Source organism: Ambystoma mexicanum, chromosome 3p (genome assembly GCF_040938575.1).
Source record: "Ambystoma mexicanum isolate Mex_15411 chromosome 3p, UKY_AmexF1_1, whole genome shotgun sequence".
Lineage (NCBI taxonomy): Eukaryota > Metazoa > Chordata > Amphibia > Caudata > Ambystomatidae > Ambystoma > Ambystoma mexicanum.
The window spans coordinates 834,309,211-834,327,918 of NC_090925.1; the positions used below are offsets into that span (position 1 = coordinate 834,309,211).

General features: G+C 44.7%; 1 protein-coding gene across 1 annotated transcript in view; it reads right to left on the reverse strand.

The window, feature by feature from the left end:
• The window catches only part of STX4 (syntaxin 4), a 499,563-nt gene that overhangs the window by 352,888 nt on the left and 127,967 nt on the right, over positions 1-18,708 (reverse strand). Inside the window, exons 4-5 of the mRNA XM_069651919.1 lie at positions 10,595-10,669; positions 10,391-10,461 (exon numbers count right to left, since the gene is read on the reverse strand). Of these exons, the coding sequence (XP_069508020.1) occupies positions 10,391-10,461; positions 10,595-10,669 (146 nt within the window). The remainder of the gene's footprint in view (positions 1-10,390; positions 10,462-10,594; positions 10,670-18,708) is intronic.

Here is an 18,708-nt window from a genome sequence, read left to right on the forward strand (position 1 = left end):
GCAGAAGATCCGACATACTCCCCGAGAACTGGGACCACCGAGTTCTGAGTGCCCATTGAAGGGATCTCATTCTCAATCTGGCCTTTGGCACCAGAAAAATGCAGGATGCCATGAGGCCGAGCAACCTCAGAAAATCAAAGGCCGGCAGATGCAGGGCATTCTGAAACTTTGTTACCAGAATGTGGAGAGCTCTCACCTCAGGAGGCGAGGCTTTGCCCGAGAAAGTATCCAACATTGCTCCGATAAACTGGAGCTTTTGGGATGGTATCATGTGAGACTTCTTGAAATTGAGGGAGAAGCCCAGTTTGTGAAGGAAGTGATAGGTGCTCGACAGATGTTCCTGAGCTTGTTCGGGAGAACGTGCTCTGATCCACCAATCGTCCAGGTAGGGGTAGATGTGAATCCCCCCTCTCCTGAGACTTGCTGCCACAAGCGCCATCCGTTTGGTGAAAACCCTCGGGCGGAGGTCATCCCGAATGGCAGAACTCGAACTGAAAATGAGAACCGCCAACCGTGAACCTCAGGTACTCTGTGCTTGGGATGGATTGGCACATGAAAGTAAGCATCCTGAAGGTCCAATGATACCAACAGTCTTGGAGTTGGAGAGCCTCAAGGATCTGAGAAAGGGTTACCATCTTGAACTTGTCCTTCCTGAGGAACTTGTTCAAGTTTCTCCAAAATGGGTCTCAATCCTCCATCCTTCTTTGGAATGAAAATGGAGGAGGGGGGGGGGAAAGAGTACCAACCCTTGTTCCTCTCCGCTACAGGGTACCTGTTCTATTGCACCTTATTCTACCAGGTTAAAATTTCCTGCAACAGGAGCGGATCTGGAATTTTGACAGAGTTGGTTCCCGGTGGATGGTCCCGAGGCCTTTTTAGGAAGGGAAGGCAGTAACCTTGAGCTACTGTCTCCAGTGCCCAAGCATCTGAAGTGATGTCCCACCATTCTTTCAGATGCTGAGAGATTCTGCCTCCCACCAGAGTTTTGTGAGATAAGGCCTCAGAGTGATTTGGAGGTGGCTGCAGGAGCGGCTGAGGGCAAAGATGCCGTTACCGAGGCTGATTTTGCACTTTTTCCTCGTCCACCACGAGCGACATTCCTCTTGCCTCTTTGAATGGCCTGTCCTCTTCCTCTACCAAAAGAGAAGTAGTACCGAAAAGGACGACCTCTCCAGGAAGATGAGCCCGAATAAGGTTTGAGGCTGTCGCATGGAGGCGCTAAGAGATTTAGGTGCCGCTTTTGAGGTCTGTAGTTTTTCTAAACTCTCACCAGCTTTACTACCAAACAGCTTCAAGCCATCAAAACGCATGTTGAGAAGTCTGGCCTGCACATCTGGTGCAAACCCCGACTTCCTCAACCACGCAAATCTGCGCAGCACTGTGCTTGCAGCCATGGATCTGCTGATACTATCAGCAGTATCCAGTCCAGACTGGAGACCCCCATTGCCTCCTTTCCGTCTTTGACAATATTCAGGAAGCCTTCCCTTTCCTCGCCTTCGAGAATATGTTCAGCCGCCGCCGAAATGCAGTCCCACAGGGTATGGGTGAACCTGGCCAGGGTACAGGTGACATTAGTTGACTTGAGAGCCATGCTACCCGAGGTAAAGACCTTACGGGCCCAACCATTCACTTTCTTATCCTCTATATCCGGGGGATAGATGGATATGCTGTTTGTCTTGAGGAAGTTGCAGCCTGAATAACCAGACTTTCTGGAGTGGGATGCCTGCTTAAATAATCAGGATCAGAACTAGAAGTTCTATACTTCTTTGGAAAATTATTGTTGACTGCAGCAATTGTATCAGGAACTTCCCAGTTTTTTTCTACCGTTCTTTGAAGTGCCCTATGGAAGGGGAGAACTTGATCCTTCTGGGGGCCCTGATCAAGTATGTCAATTATATCATCCTGATCAAAAGTGGGTGAGGCTCTAGCCCAGCCCATGTATTCAACCACTCTATTCATTTAACTCCTGTACCCTGAATCTTCATGTTCTGCAGAGTCATGTTTTGCAAACTCCAGCTCAGGTGACATATCAATGCCACTAGCAGAATGAAGGGTATCACACAGGTCTCATTTTCGATTCAGGATCGATTAATTCTTCTGGGAACTCTAGTACCATATTGTACTCCAAAAGGAGAAACTTCTTCAGAGCCACTTTCTTCAAAAATAGAAGACAGACTTAGGTAAAGGAGTAAATCTCCTTTCCTGTTCATGAGTTTGGGTCGAAGGAATCTTCGATGGTATCGATGGAGTCTTCGAAGACAGCGAGGTCTTCGACAAAGGTGTTGAAAATGCTTTTGGCTTCGATGTCAAAGCCGTTGGCGCCGACGAAGTTGTTGAGGGTTTCAACAACTTCTGTTTTTTTATACTGTGTCGAGGAAACACTCGATTCGAGGAATCTTTAACGATTTGACGTCGATTCGAGTCTTTAGAGTTTCACCCATACTACTGGGTTTTACCACAGTAGTTCCTGACTTTCCTGTGTCGTCTGACGGGGCGACCGGGGTCTGCTCCTTTGAGGGGGTCGAGGTCGCATTCTCAAAGACCACAATCATATTCCTTCTAAATTCTTCCCATTTTCTTAGGGAATCCGACTTAGTTGGGCATTGTACCAATTTGTAGACGTATCCGAGGAAGAAGAGGGAGACCTAGGTCGCCTCTTAACCTTTTTTGAAGTGGAAGAGGAAGATGAAGAGCGTCTCGATCTACTACTCTTTCGAATCACTCGACTTCCTATGTCTTTTTGATGAGGCCTTCGAGGAGGCCTTGGAAGCTTCCCGCCCCACCGCCAGTTGACCTTTCCTCTCACGAAGAGCATTCTCCGTCATCGACTGACAGGAGCCACAGCCGCCGGTTTGATGGTCTGAACCTAGGCACAAAGACAAACGCGGTGAGAATCTGTAATAGACATCTTCGATCCGCAGTCGATACATTTTTTGAACTCCGTCTTGGGAGTAGAAGGGGTGAAAGAAGATATTTTGTGAAGAAAATTTTGAAGCATGCCGTTTGAGAGCGAAGCAATTGGAAAAACGGAACTAAAGACAACAGGCGTGGCACAAGCTATTTATACTGATGGTGACGTCAATACGGGACGGAGCCTGTCGAGGGACATCGATGCCATGACCTCGTGCACAGCAGCCTCTGCCGAGAATTTCTTTTTCCGAAGCGGCAAAGCTGGCAGGATACGAATATCATAAGATGAGGAATAGGTGGGAGGACACAATCCATTTGAAATCTCCTTCTTTGGCACAAGGAAGTAGGTTGAATATATATCCTTGTTTACTTCGCTCGCTGGTACATCTCTATGCTGTCCTTGTGTAGCAGCGAGCCGAGTACCTTGGGAAGGATGAGTTTTTCTTCTCTCGTTTATCTTCTTTGATACAGGGGATGGTTTGATGGTTTTTGGATGAGCTCCACACAATAACCTCCCGCTACTGTCGTTGACACCCACTTGTCCGTGGTGAATCCCTCCCATGCGTGGGTGAAGTGAGATGCGCCCTCCTACTGGAGAGGCATGGGAGGGGACCTGTAGCGGGCTGTCATTGCTTAGGAGGTGTACCTCCACCTCTAGATGTGGAAGACATCGCCCGGCCACGAGATCGGCACTGGCCTCTTTGGTATCCCTGTGAGGGTTGGCCCTAGTTGTTATTCCAGGAAGAGTCCTGACCCTGTCTGTAACCGGATCCTCTTTTGGGGAGTTTAGACCACGAAACTGACGAAAATTGACTGCCTCCCTGGCCTGGTGGTTTGTTAGTCAGCTGGCCCAGAGATTTTAGGAAGTCATAGGGGGTCATATTCTTCCTTGGTGGACTTTAATGAGTCTTCTCCGGCCTTCACGAATAATACAGTAGTTTCCACCGGCATATTAATTAGTGTAGCCTTGGTCTCAAGTTTAAAGCTGGATTGGCGTAGCCACGCGCGACGCTTGATTATTGTCCCGTCAGCAATAATCCTGCCCGCATTGTCTGCGGCATCTAGATTGTTCTTAAGAATGCAGCTGGATGTTGCCTTGCCGTCCGCTGCTACCAGGGCTAGCTGTGACTTTAGAGGCTCGGGGGCAGATGCTAGTAATCTTGTCCCATTTGTGGCAATTATAACTTGCCAACAGCGTTGAATTGTTGGCGATCCTTGTTTGGAAAGCTGCTGATGTCACTACATTTCTCCCTATTGTGTAGTGTTTTGCTCTCCTTATCTGGGGATGCCTCAGAAGAGGCTGTGTCCCTGCCCTTTTTCAGTTTGTGGTAACCATAAGCGAATCCGGCATGAGCTGGCCACTGATGTAGAGTGGGTCCGATGGCGTTGGGCTTTGACTGCCCGTGTCTGGTTTGGTGTCTCCAGGGAAAGTTGAATCGTTTTTTGGACAGATTGTAGAATTGGGATGCAGCCTTCTTATCCCCCAATTTATCTTCTACAAAGTCCTTGTCTAGCTGAGTTTCTTGGGTTTTTATAACAAAGTGTTCAGCTGCCTTGATTAACATCTAATTATGGAGAGGCTGACTGCCCACTGGCGAATCAGCCACTGGCGAATCCTGCTGAATAGGTGAGGCAAGGTTATCCTCCTCCTCCTCCTCCTCCTCCTCCTCCTCCTCCTCCTCCTCAGGATCTGTCTCTTGATAGGTCTCATTATCATCTGTGTCTGTGTGAACATCATACAGATCACTTTGCATCGGTTGGGCTGGACTTGGGATAGGGAGAGTATCAGGTCGAGCTTTTTTTGCTGGGGACTGGGAGGTGGAAGCCTCAGCTGTAGGAGGTGTGCTTTGAACATTTTGGTATGCCGGTGTTTTTTTTTTTCCAAAGAAATTGGCCATAAAAGGTCATCCTAGTCATGGCTCTGTCTATGTCTTCCGCAGTTCATGTGGCTGAACTGGGAATGACAACAGGGTACTGAGGGGTAGAGTCCTGTCCTACGGGTATAGGATGGGCCTGGAGTGTAGACTGGCCGGAGTCTGAGGCTGGCCCTTGTTCTTTAGGGCTTCTGCCAAGGAACCTTCCTCCTGTGGGACAGAGTGTTTCTCCCTAAGGGTAGACTTGTCCTTCTTAGGCTTATCTTTATGATTGCGGCTCTTGGAGGAGCGTTTCTTGGAGTTTGATTTTAGCAGGCTCTCAGGTTTCATGTTTTTTCACTAGGTGTGACAAACTACTGTTTTTGGAACTTACAATGGTTTTCGATGTCTGATGTTGACCGTGGGGCGGACTGCGGCCTCGTCTCCCGCCGTTCGGTCGATGTTTTGGGGACAGCGCCTTGTTGGTCTTTAGACTTGTGGGGCCCGTCATGGGCGATCCGGACCTCGAGTGACCAGAGGACAGGGATTCTGTCGATCTCCCCCTTGCCGACGCCGTGTGTGGGCATTTGGTCGACAATGTCAAATCCTTGCCCCGGGATGTGCGTTAGGTGTCAGGGGCTGTGGTAGTGCTTTCACTGCCGGGTGTTGTCCCCGTAATTGAGCCGCCGGCCTGTCTCTTGGGGTCAGGGGCCTGCACTTGGGAACCCAACGGTTCCTCGTCACCTTTACATTCTATAAAGATCACGACACTGCCATCAGTGGAGCCTCCCTCCACGTCATTGGCAGCTTCGGCTTTCATGGCGTGATGGACCCAGTGTTTAGTTCTCTGGTCTCAGAGTTTTTGGTTTGAAGAGCTTGCAGGATCAACAATTCCCCTCGTCGTGATTGCATGCTAAACACAAGTTGCACACCTGGTGCTTGCCTATCCACAGGAATGTTTTATTGCACATGGGGCAAAATTTAAAATGGGGTATTCTCCATGTTTAAGGGGAATGGCAGCCAGCTGAGAATGGGAAGAGAGGGGAAATGCATTCTACAATGACTACCCCCCCCCCTCCACTTCCCCCACTCTCCCTACTGTTAGGCCCTAGGCCCAGTGGGGCCTTCCAAAGTCGAAAGGGTCAGTTGAGTCTGGGATTTGTCCGGCGGTCATCCTTCCCACCGCATCGATGAATTAGTCGAAGTCGGTTTAGAAAAGGACAGAACGAGTATACTAGACTTAATTTCTTATAAGCAAATGGCATTAGCCGAAATGAACTCAGCAATAAGCATCCGCTCACGATGGCAGAAAAAACCAATCTGAGGGACCCCGGTGCATGAAGGACCATGGGTACAGTGGACGTCAGACTGGGGATAGTATTACTGGCACGCCCCGTCGACGTCCCGTTTCGAGTTTTCGAAAACAAGTATAATAATCTGCAGCTTCCACTACATGTCGGCCTATGCATAGCATGTGACCCAAGCAGATTCCACAAGCCACAGAAATGTATATATCTTAGAATTATTAAAATTGTTTTTTTTTTTTTATAACACATTTAATACCAACGAGTGGTTTCTAAGCGTAGTATCAGGGTTCAAACCTGTGAAGCGCTGTGTTTTCTTGCTTCCAACACACATCATATTGAAAATATATATTGGTGTATCTCCAAAACTCGATATATCGCCAGCACACACACACAGCACCAGTTAAGTTCACTCCTAGATTCGGGCCTACAAGGCAATTTTTTCAGATGTTGCGCCTGTTGTCTTTGGCTGGTAAAGGACGCCTGCCATTTTATGCACTTTGAAATGATATAGTGTCCATATTGTGTCCCGATAGGATCTGCTGTAGGTGGCCTTTCACAAGTGTGCCATTAATGTCTGCGGGGCGCAATGCCTTTTTGTGCATCTCGCACCTGGCTAGGGGTGCTTTTCTGGAAGGTCTGTGGAGAACGCAATTGGGGCTGTGGGTTCCTTTCTCAGAAGTGCCTTTGTATCTACATTTTATAGTGCAAATGTAGCAAGAACACCGAGACTATCCAGAGCGGGTATGTGATGTAGAAGAGCAGTGTGCGTCAGTGTGCAGGCTATAACAGCGGTCAACCAGTGACAAGATATGATCCTTTAAAACAGTGTCTTCTGCAGAGATGGAGCTACTTTCATGTCTCGAAGGCAGTGTGTACCTTTCAGGTCAAAAAATACAGGCTGAGCAAAAAGCCTACAAACAGGTAAGTGACGGCTCGGGAAAGGAGGACAGCAAATTAGATCACAGAACCACCTGCTTCCCACTGCGAAGCTGGAGGATCAGCTGGGAAACCCTGGTCAGGGGCAAGCTTCCCGCCAAGACCCCAATTTGAATTTCAACTATTAGCGGCACGGCCGGCCCGATAGTTGAAATTCAAATTGGGGTCTTTTTTCACTGTGCCCTCACTCCCACAGGCAGCGCAGGGCTTGCCTTTTCTGCTAGTTGCGCATGCATGTAGTAGCAATGGCAAGCCATGGACTCCGACTGCTGACCCTCGCCGTTGTGCTGCTGTTCTGTGCGCACCTTTATGGTGCGTTCTTCACTGCATTTGCCATGCCCATATCCGGTCCCGGCGGCAGCATTGCAGCCATATGTATTGCGGCCCTGTGTGTGTGCCGTGTGGGCGAACACCAGGCAGCACTGCAGAGAGCAGCCCAGGTAGGGGTGCAGGGGAGTAGGCAGCATTGCAAGAGTGGGGGAGAGCCATCAAAAAAGTCCTGCTTCTCCTCCCTCCAGCCCCCCCCTCAAATGCAGTGTGAGTAGTTCCATACAGTCTGATATGATATGGCATTTGTAACGTGCCTATACACAAGTGTTTCATTTGTGCCCCCAAACCGCCCACTCCTGCACCAATCTACCTTTTTGGTAACATCAGTGGCAGCTAGCAATTTAACACAACAAAAATAAAAACACTAGAATCATTACAGATACAGAAAACTATTAGAGCTCTGTCCAGGCGCTCTGGGACAAAATACTTGCAAACCTCCTAATTTGCATACGGATTGCACTAACAGAAATTACTTCACAGAACAGGACATCACAAGGAACATCATCCGTCTGATACTTGAAGGCACCATGGAATTGACTTGAGAATATGTTGCCATAAGTAAGCCAAGTGGCAAAAACCTTTGGTGTAAAATACCTAAATTGCACCATTATATATGGAGCAACTCTATAGTCATTAGGCTTTTTTTTAAATAACAGCATGATACATTAACATACGCTAAGAAGCAAGCCACATTACATAATAAACTATCCTTTCATAGAAAACTACACACTATACATGGTCATAGAAATATGTTGAGCAATACGAGTATGGCTTTAGTTTTATTCTCCCCATCCTGCATGCAAAGGTACAATAGCATCATGTAGATTAATGTGAGTTTAACAAATACCCCTTGGGTTTTAAAGCCATAGTAATTTCATAAAACATGCAACATTATGCACCCTTATCACTTCTGATCACTCCCTCCCATTCACATTTCTAAAGGGACAAAAGTCCCTGCTAATAGTGCCGCCCTATAATCCCCCTCCCATCAGTGCCCAATGGCTCACATTGAAAAGCTCTGTTGACACAGAGCAACATGAGAGCCCCTCTTGGGATATTGTCCTGGCAGCGGGACACCTCTCCCGTTGGGCAACCTCAATGAGGTGCCTAACAGGAGAGGTGTCCCACTGACAAATATCCTGGTCTGGCTCTCAAAAGAGCCTTGGGAGGAGTGGGGGCAGCTTTCACTCACTGCACTCCGCTTTGTATGCACTGTAGAGGGTACCCTAGCGAGGTCACTGACTCAACAACATCCACCTAGACTGCCTTCACCTATAGGCTTGGAAGGCAGGCTGAAAGCCCAGATAATGTTGATTTAAATGGAGCACTGCTGCCAGCTAGAGACCAGCTGCCAAAAGTGTAATTTGTCAAAATATTTCAGAAGAGACACTCGCCCACAGGGCCAAGTACTGCAAAAATAATACTCAATTCTACTAAAAAGTAAACAAAAACGGAGTGACATTCCTAAAGCACTCAACCCTAAATCTAAAGAAAAAATATAAAGCGAATCCTAATTTGACTGAAAAAGTTCCTTATACCACATGAGTCAACACAGGTTTCGAGCCAAAGTCTCTTCTTCGGGGCTCTATGAATGTCTACTTGAAAATTCCAGATCAATCAATTTTGCTAAATGGCACTAAATACCAATCTCCCATCCAGAACGCCAGTAGGCTCGTCCAGATTCACATGTACTGATAGATTCACTCAAGCGCATGGTATGCCATTACACCTCCGGAATGCCTGTTATCTCGTCCAGTATTCACACGAGTTGATAAACAAAGTGCATGAGCACACCTGGTGTCAGCTACTCCTAAATCAAGGAGGATCTGGTCTCGAACTGTCCTAAAAAGTACACGGCAATGCCAGTTGTCAAGTGTATTTTGTAAGGCCTGTTGAGTATAGGATTGATCAGTGAAGTGGCTCAAACCACCCACCTAGACTCATTGCCAGACAATCTACAAAAGTTGGTTACTGAACACCATTGCCTGAACCTGGCAGAAACATTTTGTGAGCATACCAGAAAGATTAGACCAGAAGGAAAACAAACCCTTAACATCATCTTCAATGGTAAACAATGTCTCTATCAAGTTAAAGAGGGCCCGGAGATGGATCACTGTATTCTGTAAAACCATGCACCAAAGCACCCATCAAATGTTTTCAAAGAAAGTGCTCCAACACTGCATTCTGGGAAACAAACTGAATTTTGTGAAGGATCACCAAGAGACTGATAACAAAAACATTCTTATGACTACATTAAAGAAACTCCAATCTGACAATTTGAATAAAAAGCTTGTAATTAGACATCATAACCCTTTTTGTTAGCTTTTTCCCACAATATGTTACAGATCATGCTGGAAAAGATTAGCTATGCTTTGTACCGTCAAATGTGTAGGTACCTCGATGTATTTGTACAGTCAAAAGGACATGGATTGGAGATCACCTGCAACATTTCACTTCTGCCAAAACATCAAACCACACTGGTACACTTCCAGACCTATGATCTGCCGCACACATTAAAAGGGTCTGTATGCCTGTAATAATCATTGCCAAAACATCATATTTCCAATTATTAGGACAATGTTTTGACGCAAAACATACTGTAGATTTTTGTCCAGTAGGGACTGGTTAATGCGAATCTGTTACCAAGGTAGGTAGTAGCAAATGAGAATATATGCCTTTTTACTCACACAAGTAAATTGTTTCCACAGTGGTAATAGGGAAGGAAGTCTTTCGATGAGTTATGCAAAGATCAGAACCATACCACTCGGGTCACCTTATTCTAGACTATTTTTATCTTATCAGGTGGTAGTTGAAGAATACCCAAGATGCAGTAGTCCACATGTTCATTCCACTGTGTTTCTAGAATATAAAGTATGTTTGAGATCCCAAAAAGGATCAACCCTGTTGCTAGCCAAGAATTAAACACCATTCTCGACCCCACCAGTTCCCAAACACAACGTTGCCGATATTTCATCCCACTAATTCACCTGCATAACTCAACCATTAATGCCTTGTGACACTGCATTCTAGCTACAAAGCCAACCCCTAAAATACCTGTGTCCTTCGTATCCTCAGGTTGACATCATACAGCCCGTCTTGTGTTTCCTCTTTACTTGGCTCCATACCTGATGGAAATAAGATACAGGAGAAAGAGTGGGACCCGGGAAATCAGGCCAGAGAAGAGACAGGTACATCTCCAAGAGCATTTGACAAGGAATAAATTAGTGGGCTGGGCAGTGCCCAATTAAGCCGACATACTCTGTAATGTGGTACGGATCCCTTTGGCCAAGTTCTTGATCTCCTCACGGAGGGTCTGCAAAGTCTTCTTCAAGCCTATCAAGAATAAAATGGAAAATACAAAATATGAACAATGTAAGGCATTAATCCCAACCCTCAAATTAATGTTGAAACTTGAAAGACATTTGTGGTCATTGAAGTCAGTGGGGGAGACCTGGAATCTCATCTCTATGCTGTGATTATTAGTGCTCCGGTAAGGTACAAAAGAGGTGGTCATGAAACTACTCTGGGGCCAGCTATTGAAACAGAATTCTTACAAGTATATGCAAAAATAGGAGAAATGTCAGTAAAAATTTGCACCATAATTGCCTAGGACCGGATCCTGCTTTGCTCCAGTAGGCAATTATTCTCATGTGACAATATGTGCAGTCAGTCAGATTCTGAGGAAGGAGAGGACACTGTATTCTATACCTTAGGAATACAAAATGTCAGATGCTGAGCGCATATTACTTCCCGCTAGGCTGTAAGAACTGAACAAATATACAAATTCTAAAACTTTTAAGGGGAGTGTTCAAACTTTACATTTTGGAGGACTTTTGGCCATCTGACACTGATATCTTGAGATCGAGGAGTTGGAGAAGTGAATACAAGGAGAATCTGACCTTGTAGAAAACAGACGTTTTGCTTGTGTGCATTTACTGGGCTTCTCAGCCAGTTGCTATGTGCCAAAAATGCAAAAGACATTTGTAAGACGTCTCAGTTGTATTCACATTTAAAAAAAAAAAATACATAACTTCACAACCATGGAGGTAAGATTGTGATCAGCAGGGAGGGGACTTTCAAAATGTTTGACAGGAATTCATCCATACTTTGGTAGGTAAAAACATTTTTATAACTACATTTTCGTTTATTATAGCAAGATTTAACTTGGGGTTGATGAAAGATCTAGCCGACATGAATGACTGTCGGGTGTATGACAGCTTTGCAGGTGCTCTGCACAAAGGTTTCATTTTCAAACAAAACGTATTCAAGACCTTACATATTGTTGAATAGCCCTTCTCACCATCGTCTCGATTGCAATGAATGTGGTATGTGTTTAAACAGCAAATCACAATTGTATCACTTGGAAAACAGTGTTTAGTGCCAACCGTTTGGCCTTCACTGTAGAGAAGTCTAAACTGCATTTGAATCTTTAGCTGCAATTTCTAGCTATGCAAGTTGCAATAACAGTACATTTGATAATTGGACAGATGCTAGACATACAAGTTTTATTTTTAGCACAATTTAAAAAGGAAATAATGTTTATGAAAACATGGGAGGGTGCGCTGAAGGATTTTCCACAGTGCGCCAAACATGTGACTGGCTCATTTCTCCAGGGCCAAGTAGTCATTTGTTAAATAGAACTTGTGGAGAGTGATTCTGGTATTCTACACAACTGAAGCAGCCCAGGTTTGTTCAGCGCAAAAGAGCAAGCTAGGGCTAAAGAGTTAGCAAAATGCTTTAATGATCGGAAAATCCCAACAGCATAGATTTCTGTCAAATGTTATTGGAAATGTAAGTCAAGAAAGCTTTTGGGAGACTGGCTCAGAGACTTCAATATTTGAAAAACCAATGCCGATACCACAGCGTGACAGCGGATTCCATTTTGTGAATTCAATGCATCTACGCACACAGGCTGCAGGATGCATTAGGGAGAGGCGATAAAACATCTGCTTGCAGCAAAACAAGGGTGAACAGAGATTGAAACCGATAAACCTGCCCATGTTGGCGTGCTAACATTTTTAAGCAGAAGTGGTTGTTTTGCTGCTGCATAGAATTTGAAGGTTTGTGGCAGCGTTTAACATACAAGTGCATCCACAATGGGGACAGCAGGCGACATGCCCTAGCAGTCATGCCCCTTGGCATTCTCAAACGAAACCCGAGGTCGTTGCCACAGCATGGAACCTACAAAGTTCCTCATCAATAGTGACTGTCTGCCAGGTGGCCGCAAGAGAGAGAATGTGATATTGTTTATAACAGGGGTATGGGTTGGATGAACTCCTACAGGAGCTAGGGAAACCAACTAAAATCCACAAGGACTTAAGAAAACCGTGTTAATGATAGCCCAACAAAGTGGTGGTTTGCCTGGTGCTCCTTCATTGCCAGCTGGTGAGGGCTTGAAAACAGCATGCCTTCAAATTATCCTTTCAAGCCGCTGTCGTTCTGTGCATACCCTAGTCTAATATTCAAAAGCAAAGCGATGGTTAACATACATTTCCAACCTATCTTTAAGTTCGTTAGCCTTCTGGCTAACCGCAAGCTACAACAGAAGAATGATATCCATGCTCGTAAACATGGTCTTTCTGACCCCATTAACATCATATGCAAAGATAAGGTTTCTTGTACAGTCCCCTTCAAGTGTACCCCCAGTCTGTCAAGATGTCAGTACACTCACAGTCTTTCAGGGCCTGCGGCACCTCCTGTGACCCTCCTTTTATCAGTGGAAAAAAGGATTTTTAAAAATAAAATGCAATACATATCGTTTTAAAAATGTGGTTGAAAAAAAAAGGTCCGACCGTACAAAACGACCAAAAAATGCTACCACCAAAAGTTCGAACACCAAAAGTTTGAACCTTTGGTGGTAGCATTGGAGGCAAGTCCCTCGCAACACCCACTCACTATACTGTATGGCATCGTGAGCGGGGTGTTGCGGGGGACACCCATGTAGCACAACCGCAAAAATAAATAAATGAATTAATAAAAAGATAATGAGAAGAGATAGTGAGCGGGTGAGGGGTGTTGCAGGGGAAACCCCTGCAGCCCCCGTAGTGTGTAAGTGTGTTTGCATTACAAAGGTGCAAACTTTTGATAGTTTGCACCTTTCTCATGTGAACATTCCGGCCGCGACAAAATCAGCTACAGTCGCCCCACTTAAAATCTGAAAAAACATGATAATAGCAAAAATATGACTGAATACCATTCTAAAGTAAAAGGCATTGGGTGTGTTGGCTTGAAGGGAGAGAAGCGGCAGTAAAAGGGGTGCAGAGATGTGTAAAGGTGTAGGATAGAGGTGGGGAAGGGGCAGTAAAGAGGGTTCGGGGGCTATGAATTAAAAAAAAAAAGATGGAATATATTAGACCAATTTAATGTGTGAAGGGAGACTACATTTTGTTGAACTGTCTTGTTATGCCATAAAAGTCCACTGGATGGCACAACATGAGAGAAACAATATGTAATAAGATATTATGTTCAATGAAAATGCCTAAAAGTTATTGATCTAAGCAACATGGACGCATTAAGGCAGGAAGTCAGGCAGTCAGGTATTGAAAGGGGCCCTTAGGGGTCCCTCGCGATATGGAAACAAGGCAATAACCACACACGAAAGGATGCGCCAGACACGAGGTTAAAGGCATGGTCTAGTAAAAATTTTTATTGTCCCAACGGGTCGGCCATGTTTTTTTAAGCCTAAGTGGCTCGATTTTAGAAAACTTTCCTATGGACCTTACCCGAGTTTTCATCCATTAAACGCACGCGAAAACAAGAACCAGGGAGCCGCCATTTTCTGATAATCCTATCTTTTCCCCGATCGCCCTGGCTGACCTGCTTTTGCAGCACTAAATCAATTCCTCCGCCCCTGAGCCTGTCATCAGCAGACTCGTACCGCCAATTTCCCAACGCCAAAGCACGTCTTGTGTCAACATTCGCTGCGCTTCAGCTAATGACGTGTCGCCATGGAAATGGCAGGACGCCTCTCTCCTCAATAAGTATAAACAGACCGTTTCACAACACACAGCAGCAGATTTTCGATTCCATTCCTCTCTCTGTGTTACTTTGAGTATTCTGTGACTCGTTTCAGTGCTCTGGTCAGCTACCTTCGCCACTTGTAGCCCGTGTGAACAGATATCAGTACCACCGCTATAAATTATTTTAGTTTGTTTAACACACAATGGCTACAATAAGGCCCTACATGTACGAGCCCGAGTATACCGAGGAGGAACTACTGGAAAGGGAAGCACGCGAAAATGATGGGGATTCGGACGGCAGTTGGCAGGACGAATCAACAGATGAAGAGCCTGGGCCTAGTCGAATGGACGGCGTCTCCACCTGGTGCACATGCAATCGGTGCGAGCTAATGCCAACTGAGGACGAGAACTGCTGCTGCCGAGAAAACTCGGGATGCCTGGCCTACATTTCGGAAGGCGAGCCACGACCGCAATGCATCACCGAGCTGCCAGACTTCAGGGCAGCCTGCCTCACACGGGCCGTGTTGAGAATAATGATGGTGCTTATGCACGAACTTCGAGCAACTGTTCGTCCTCGTAATCCGAGTAACGAGTAAGTATACTCTGCTCGTCATGCCACTCCTATTTCATGTTCTTCTACTATATCCAAAATTACATCTACATATCATTGTAACGCATGTAAGTCATTCAATAGTGTGCATTGTCTAGATAGCATTTGTCCGTGTAAAATGCCATTAGTTACAAGAATTGTCATTGACAACAAACGTTTATTAAACTCATCTGGGTCATTTAAAAACAGTTTGTTTCATTCCTTTTCACAGGTGGTACAGGCTGGTGGCCTATCGTTCCTTTACATGGTGGCTTCACGGGAGGCTTGGACACCGCGTTCGAAGAGTGATACCCGCCTGTGCCGTTCGTGCCATTAGAGAAACGTTCCCGAGTGACAGCGGTCAGTACAGGGGATTTTCTCTCGCTGTGCTGCAACCTGACCTGTATAATCTTTAAAGTCTTGTATTTTTGTAACATGAAAATAAGATACAAAATAAAACGCCACATATATTTTTAACAACGTTTGTCTCGATTTTTTAAATGAATCAAGTGTGTCTCCATTCAAGGATGGACGTCAGACACCTGTGCAGGGTGGTCACTATCTATCAAAGCTAACATAACATATTCTCGATAATGCATGCACTAAATAACACTTGTTCAAAGTCTTTCAGTCGGTTATGTCTCTATAAAAGTCACACATATATCTATACTAACAATTACCATTGGATTATACAGGCCCTAGGGTCTTGGCCACTATAATACACCGGTTGAAGTGTGGGTCTGTGCTCACAAGAATCTCCGGTATGTGGCATTTGTTATTGATAAGCAACGATATACTATCATTGATATAAAGGCGATATACTGTATATTGATATAAAGGCGGTTCGCGCCGGTGGATGCGCGCTGGCATGGGGGGCTGCGACGGGCGCAAACGGCCAAGGTGCCAAACTACATGTACACTTCAAAAGGTGTCCCACGCCAAGGGGCCATCGGTCACATGGCCCCCTCAGACCCCGTGTCTCCAGGCAGGCCTCCCCCCTGAGGCAGGCCGCCCCCCTAATACCACGACATACATACGTCATTCATTCACAAACACACCCCAGTTTCTAATACTTTAAAAACCACTCGATATGTCTCATGAGAACATCTTTGTGCTTTGCAAGTCAACTCTTGAACGTGCTACCTGGGAACCACTGAGATCTATGCTAATCTGCTTGTCGTCGTGCTATCCGTGAACTCTGTGACCGACCGCTTCGAGCATACCCATCAGTGCGCAACCTGTGGCCATCCACCTATTCTCCCGCAACATACTGCTCTGCTTGCTGAACCCAACTGTTTGTTGGTCAAGGTAAGGCCATGTATCCTGGTTATATTTCGCAGATTTTTAAATTTCTATTTATTTTCCAGTAGAGTACAAAATAGTGCTATGTTCATTGGTCTCATTGGTATTGACTTCAGTTTCCATTGCTATGCTATCAATAGATCTATTTATTTTCATCTGTGACTATTGTGATTGAATTACATCCTTCAGGGGTCCAGTCAATAATGTTAGCATGTTTCCTTCTCATGCAAGACAGAACATCCAAGGGACAAGTCACATGTTCAGATTTCAGTCACATCAATTATACATTTCTGCAACTTATGCAAATACTTAGCCGCACATAATGAACTGGTATAGTTCCTGCGACCAAAACAAACCTTGCATTGATCATTGTATGATTCATTTACTTTTGTATCAAATCTTTACTCTTGAAGATTGTATAATAATGTCGATATTTACTTTTCAGATTCATCAACAATGCCTGCCTGTTCGATTAGCGGTTGCCCTTCGAAGATCCATGCGAAATCTGAAGGAATTACAATGCATGTATTCCCGAAAACTGTTGATCGATTAAGAGAATGGGTCAGACATTGCGGATATCCACTGGATGAGCTGGAAAGTAGAGTCCAACAAGTCTTAGAGGACAAGAGGGGTGATCGATACCGCATCTGCAGCCGGCACTTTTCCTTGGACATGTACACAACTTCTTGGGTAACGAAGAATAAACGGCGAACGACACGGAAATTGCGCGAAAACGCTATTCCCACTCTATTCGTCCACATTCCGCCACCGGTGAGTCAAGTGTCCGGATTTAGCTTTAGGCCTTGCGGTAGTGTGTAGCCGAATGGATTAATAGATATTGTAGGTGTTCTATCCCTTGTAATAATTTCGATATTGATATGAGTGTATACTTTTTTGAATAATGACATTTATCAATATATTCTTTTTCGATTTCATAACCCACAAACGCAATATATATATATATATATATATATATATATATATATATATATATATATATATATGGGACAGGGAACTGTGCTGTATTGAGCATTTTTCAAGTATTCTGGCGGCTTACATGGCTATTTTTAATATTGGCATTTCATTATCAATCATTAATTGACCTTTACAACTTCTTGACTATCCCTTGAATCTGAAGCAAGAACATTCTACATCCTTGACGTGGTCGCAGTTATCAACCACTTCTAGCGTGTATCAGGTAATCTTACTAGGCTAATCCGTTACAGACTTGTTTTATGCATGTCAAGTAATAGTTGTATTCTATCGTGTAATTATTTTACAGAATGTTTGGTTACTGCTTTCCAATTAATATACACCTTAGTTATCGTCCACTGGTGTTTGTTTTCAGTTATAATTAGTGTTATCCATACTAATGCAAGTACTGTCTTTCAGGGAGATGCTGAAGCGTCCGCCACATCTACAACGTTTCTAGATGTTCCTCACCAGCAGGAGGTATGGATACTGACAGCTCCATCGAGCGTCATCAACAGAGCTGGAATTCTTGTCGTTTGATTGTTCTACACAATGTTTCATTCGTGGTTAGCCGTTGATATGTACCTGTGCTGTTGACCCCAGGTGTATTTTATGTTTTCGCAATTGTAATCCTCACTAATGCAAGTACTATGTTTCAGGCAGTTGATGGAGCGTCAACCCCTGCACTTGATGCAGAGCCCGACATTCAAGTATACGAATCCATAGATATTCTTCAGCAGCACGAGGTATGGATAATGACAGCTCCATCATGCGTGATCATATAACGTGATTCCATTTGCTATACTTTATTCCCTATTAACGCAAGTGCTGTGTTTCAGGGAGACGACGGAGCTTCCACCACAATCACAACATCTCATTTAGATGATGCAGATGTAAAGGAATCGTTGAAATAAGTCGATGAAATGTGATCATATTTGGATTTTCCTTGATTCTTTTGGACAATGCATCTTTCGCAGTTATCTCTTTATATGTACCTGTGCGTTTGACCCCAAGTGTGTGTTATGTTTCCAATATTGAAAACCATACTAATCCAAGTGCTGTGTTTCAGGGAGACGACGGAGCTTCCACCACAATCACAACATCTCATTTAGATGATGCAGATGTAAAGGAATCGTTGAAATAAGTCGATGAAATGTGATCATATTTGGATTTTCCTTGATTCTTTTGGACAATGCATCATTTGCGGTTATCTCTTTATATGTACCTGTGCCGTCGACCCCAAGTGTGTGTTGTGTTTCCAATATTGAAAAGCATACTAATGCAAGTACTGTGTTTCAGGGAGATGCGGATACCTCCTCTCCAATACAACCATTCATGGCAGTCCATGCAGAGCCAGAGGTATGGATACTGACAGTTCCATCGAAATAGATCATCACTGGTCGAATACTTGTCCTTTGATTGTTGCACACAATGTTTAAATCGTATTTGGCTATTGAGATGTACCCGTGTGTTCGTCCTCACGTGTGTGTTATGCTAACAATATTTTGATACATAGTAATGAAAGTACTATGTTTCAGGGAGACGATGGA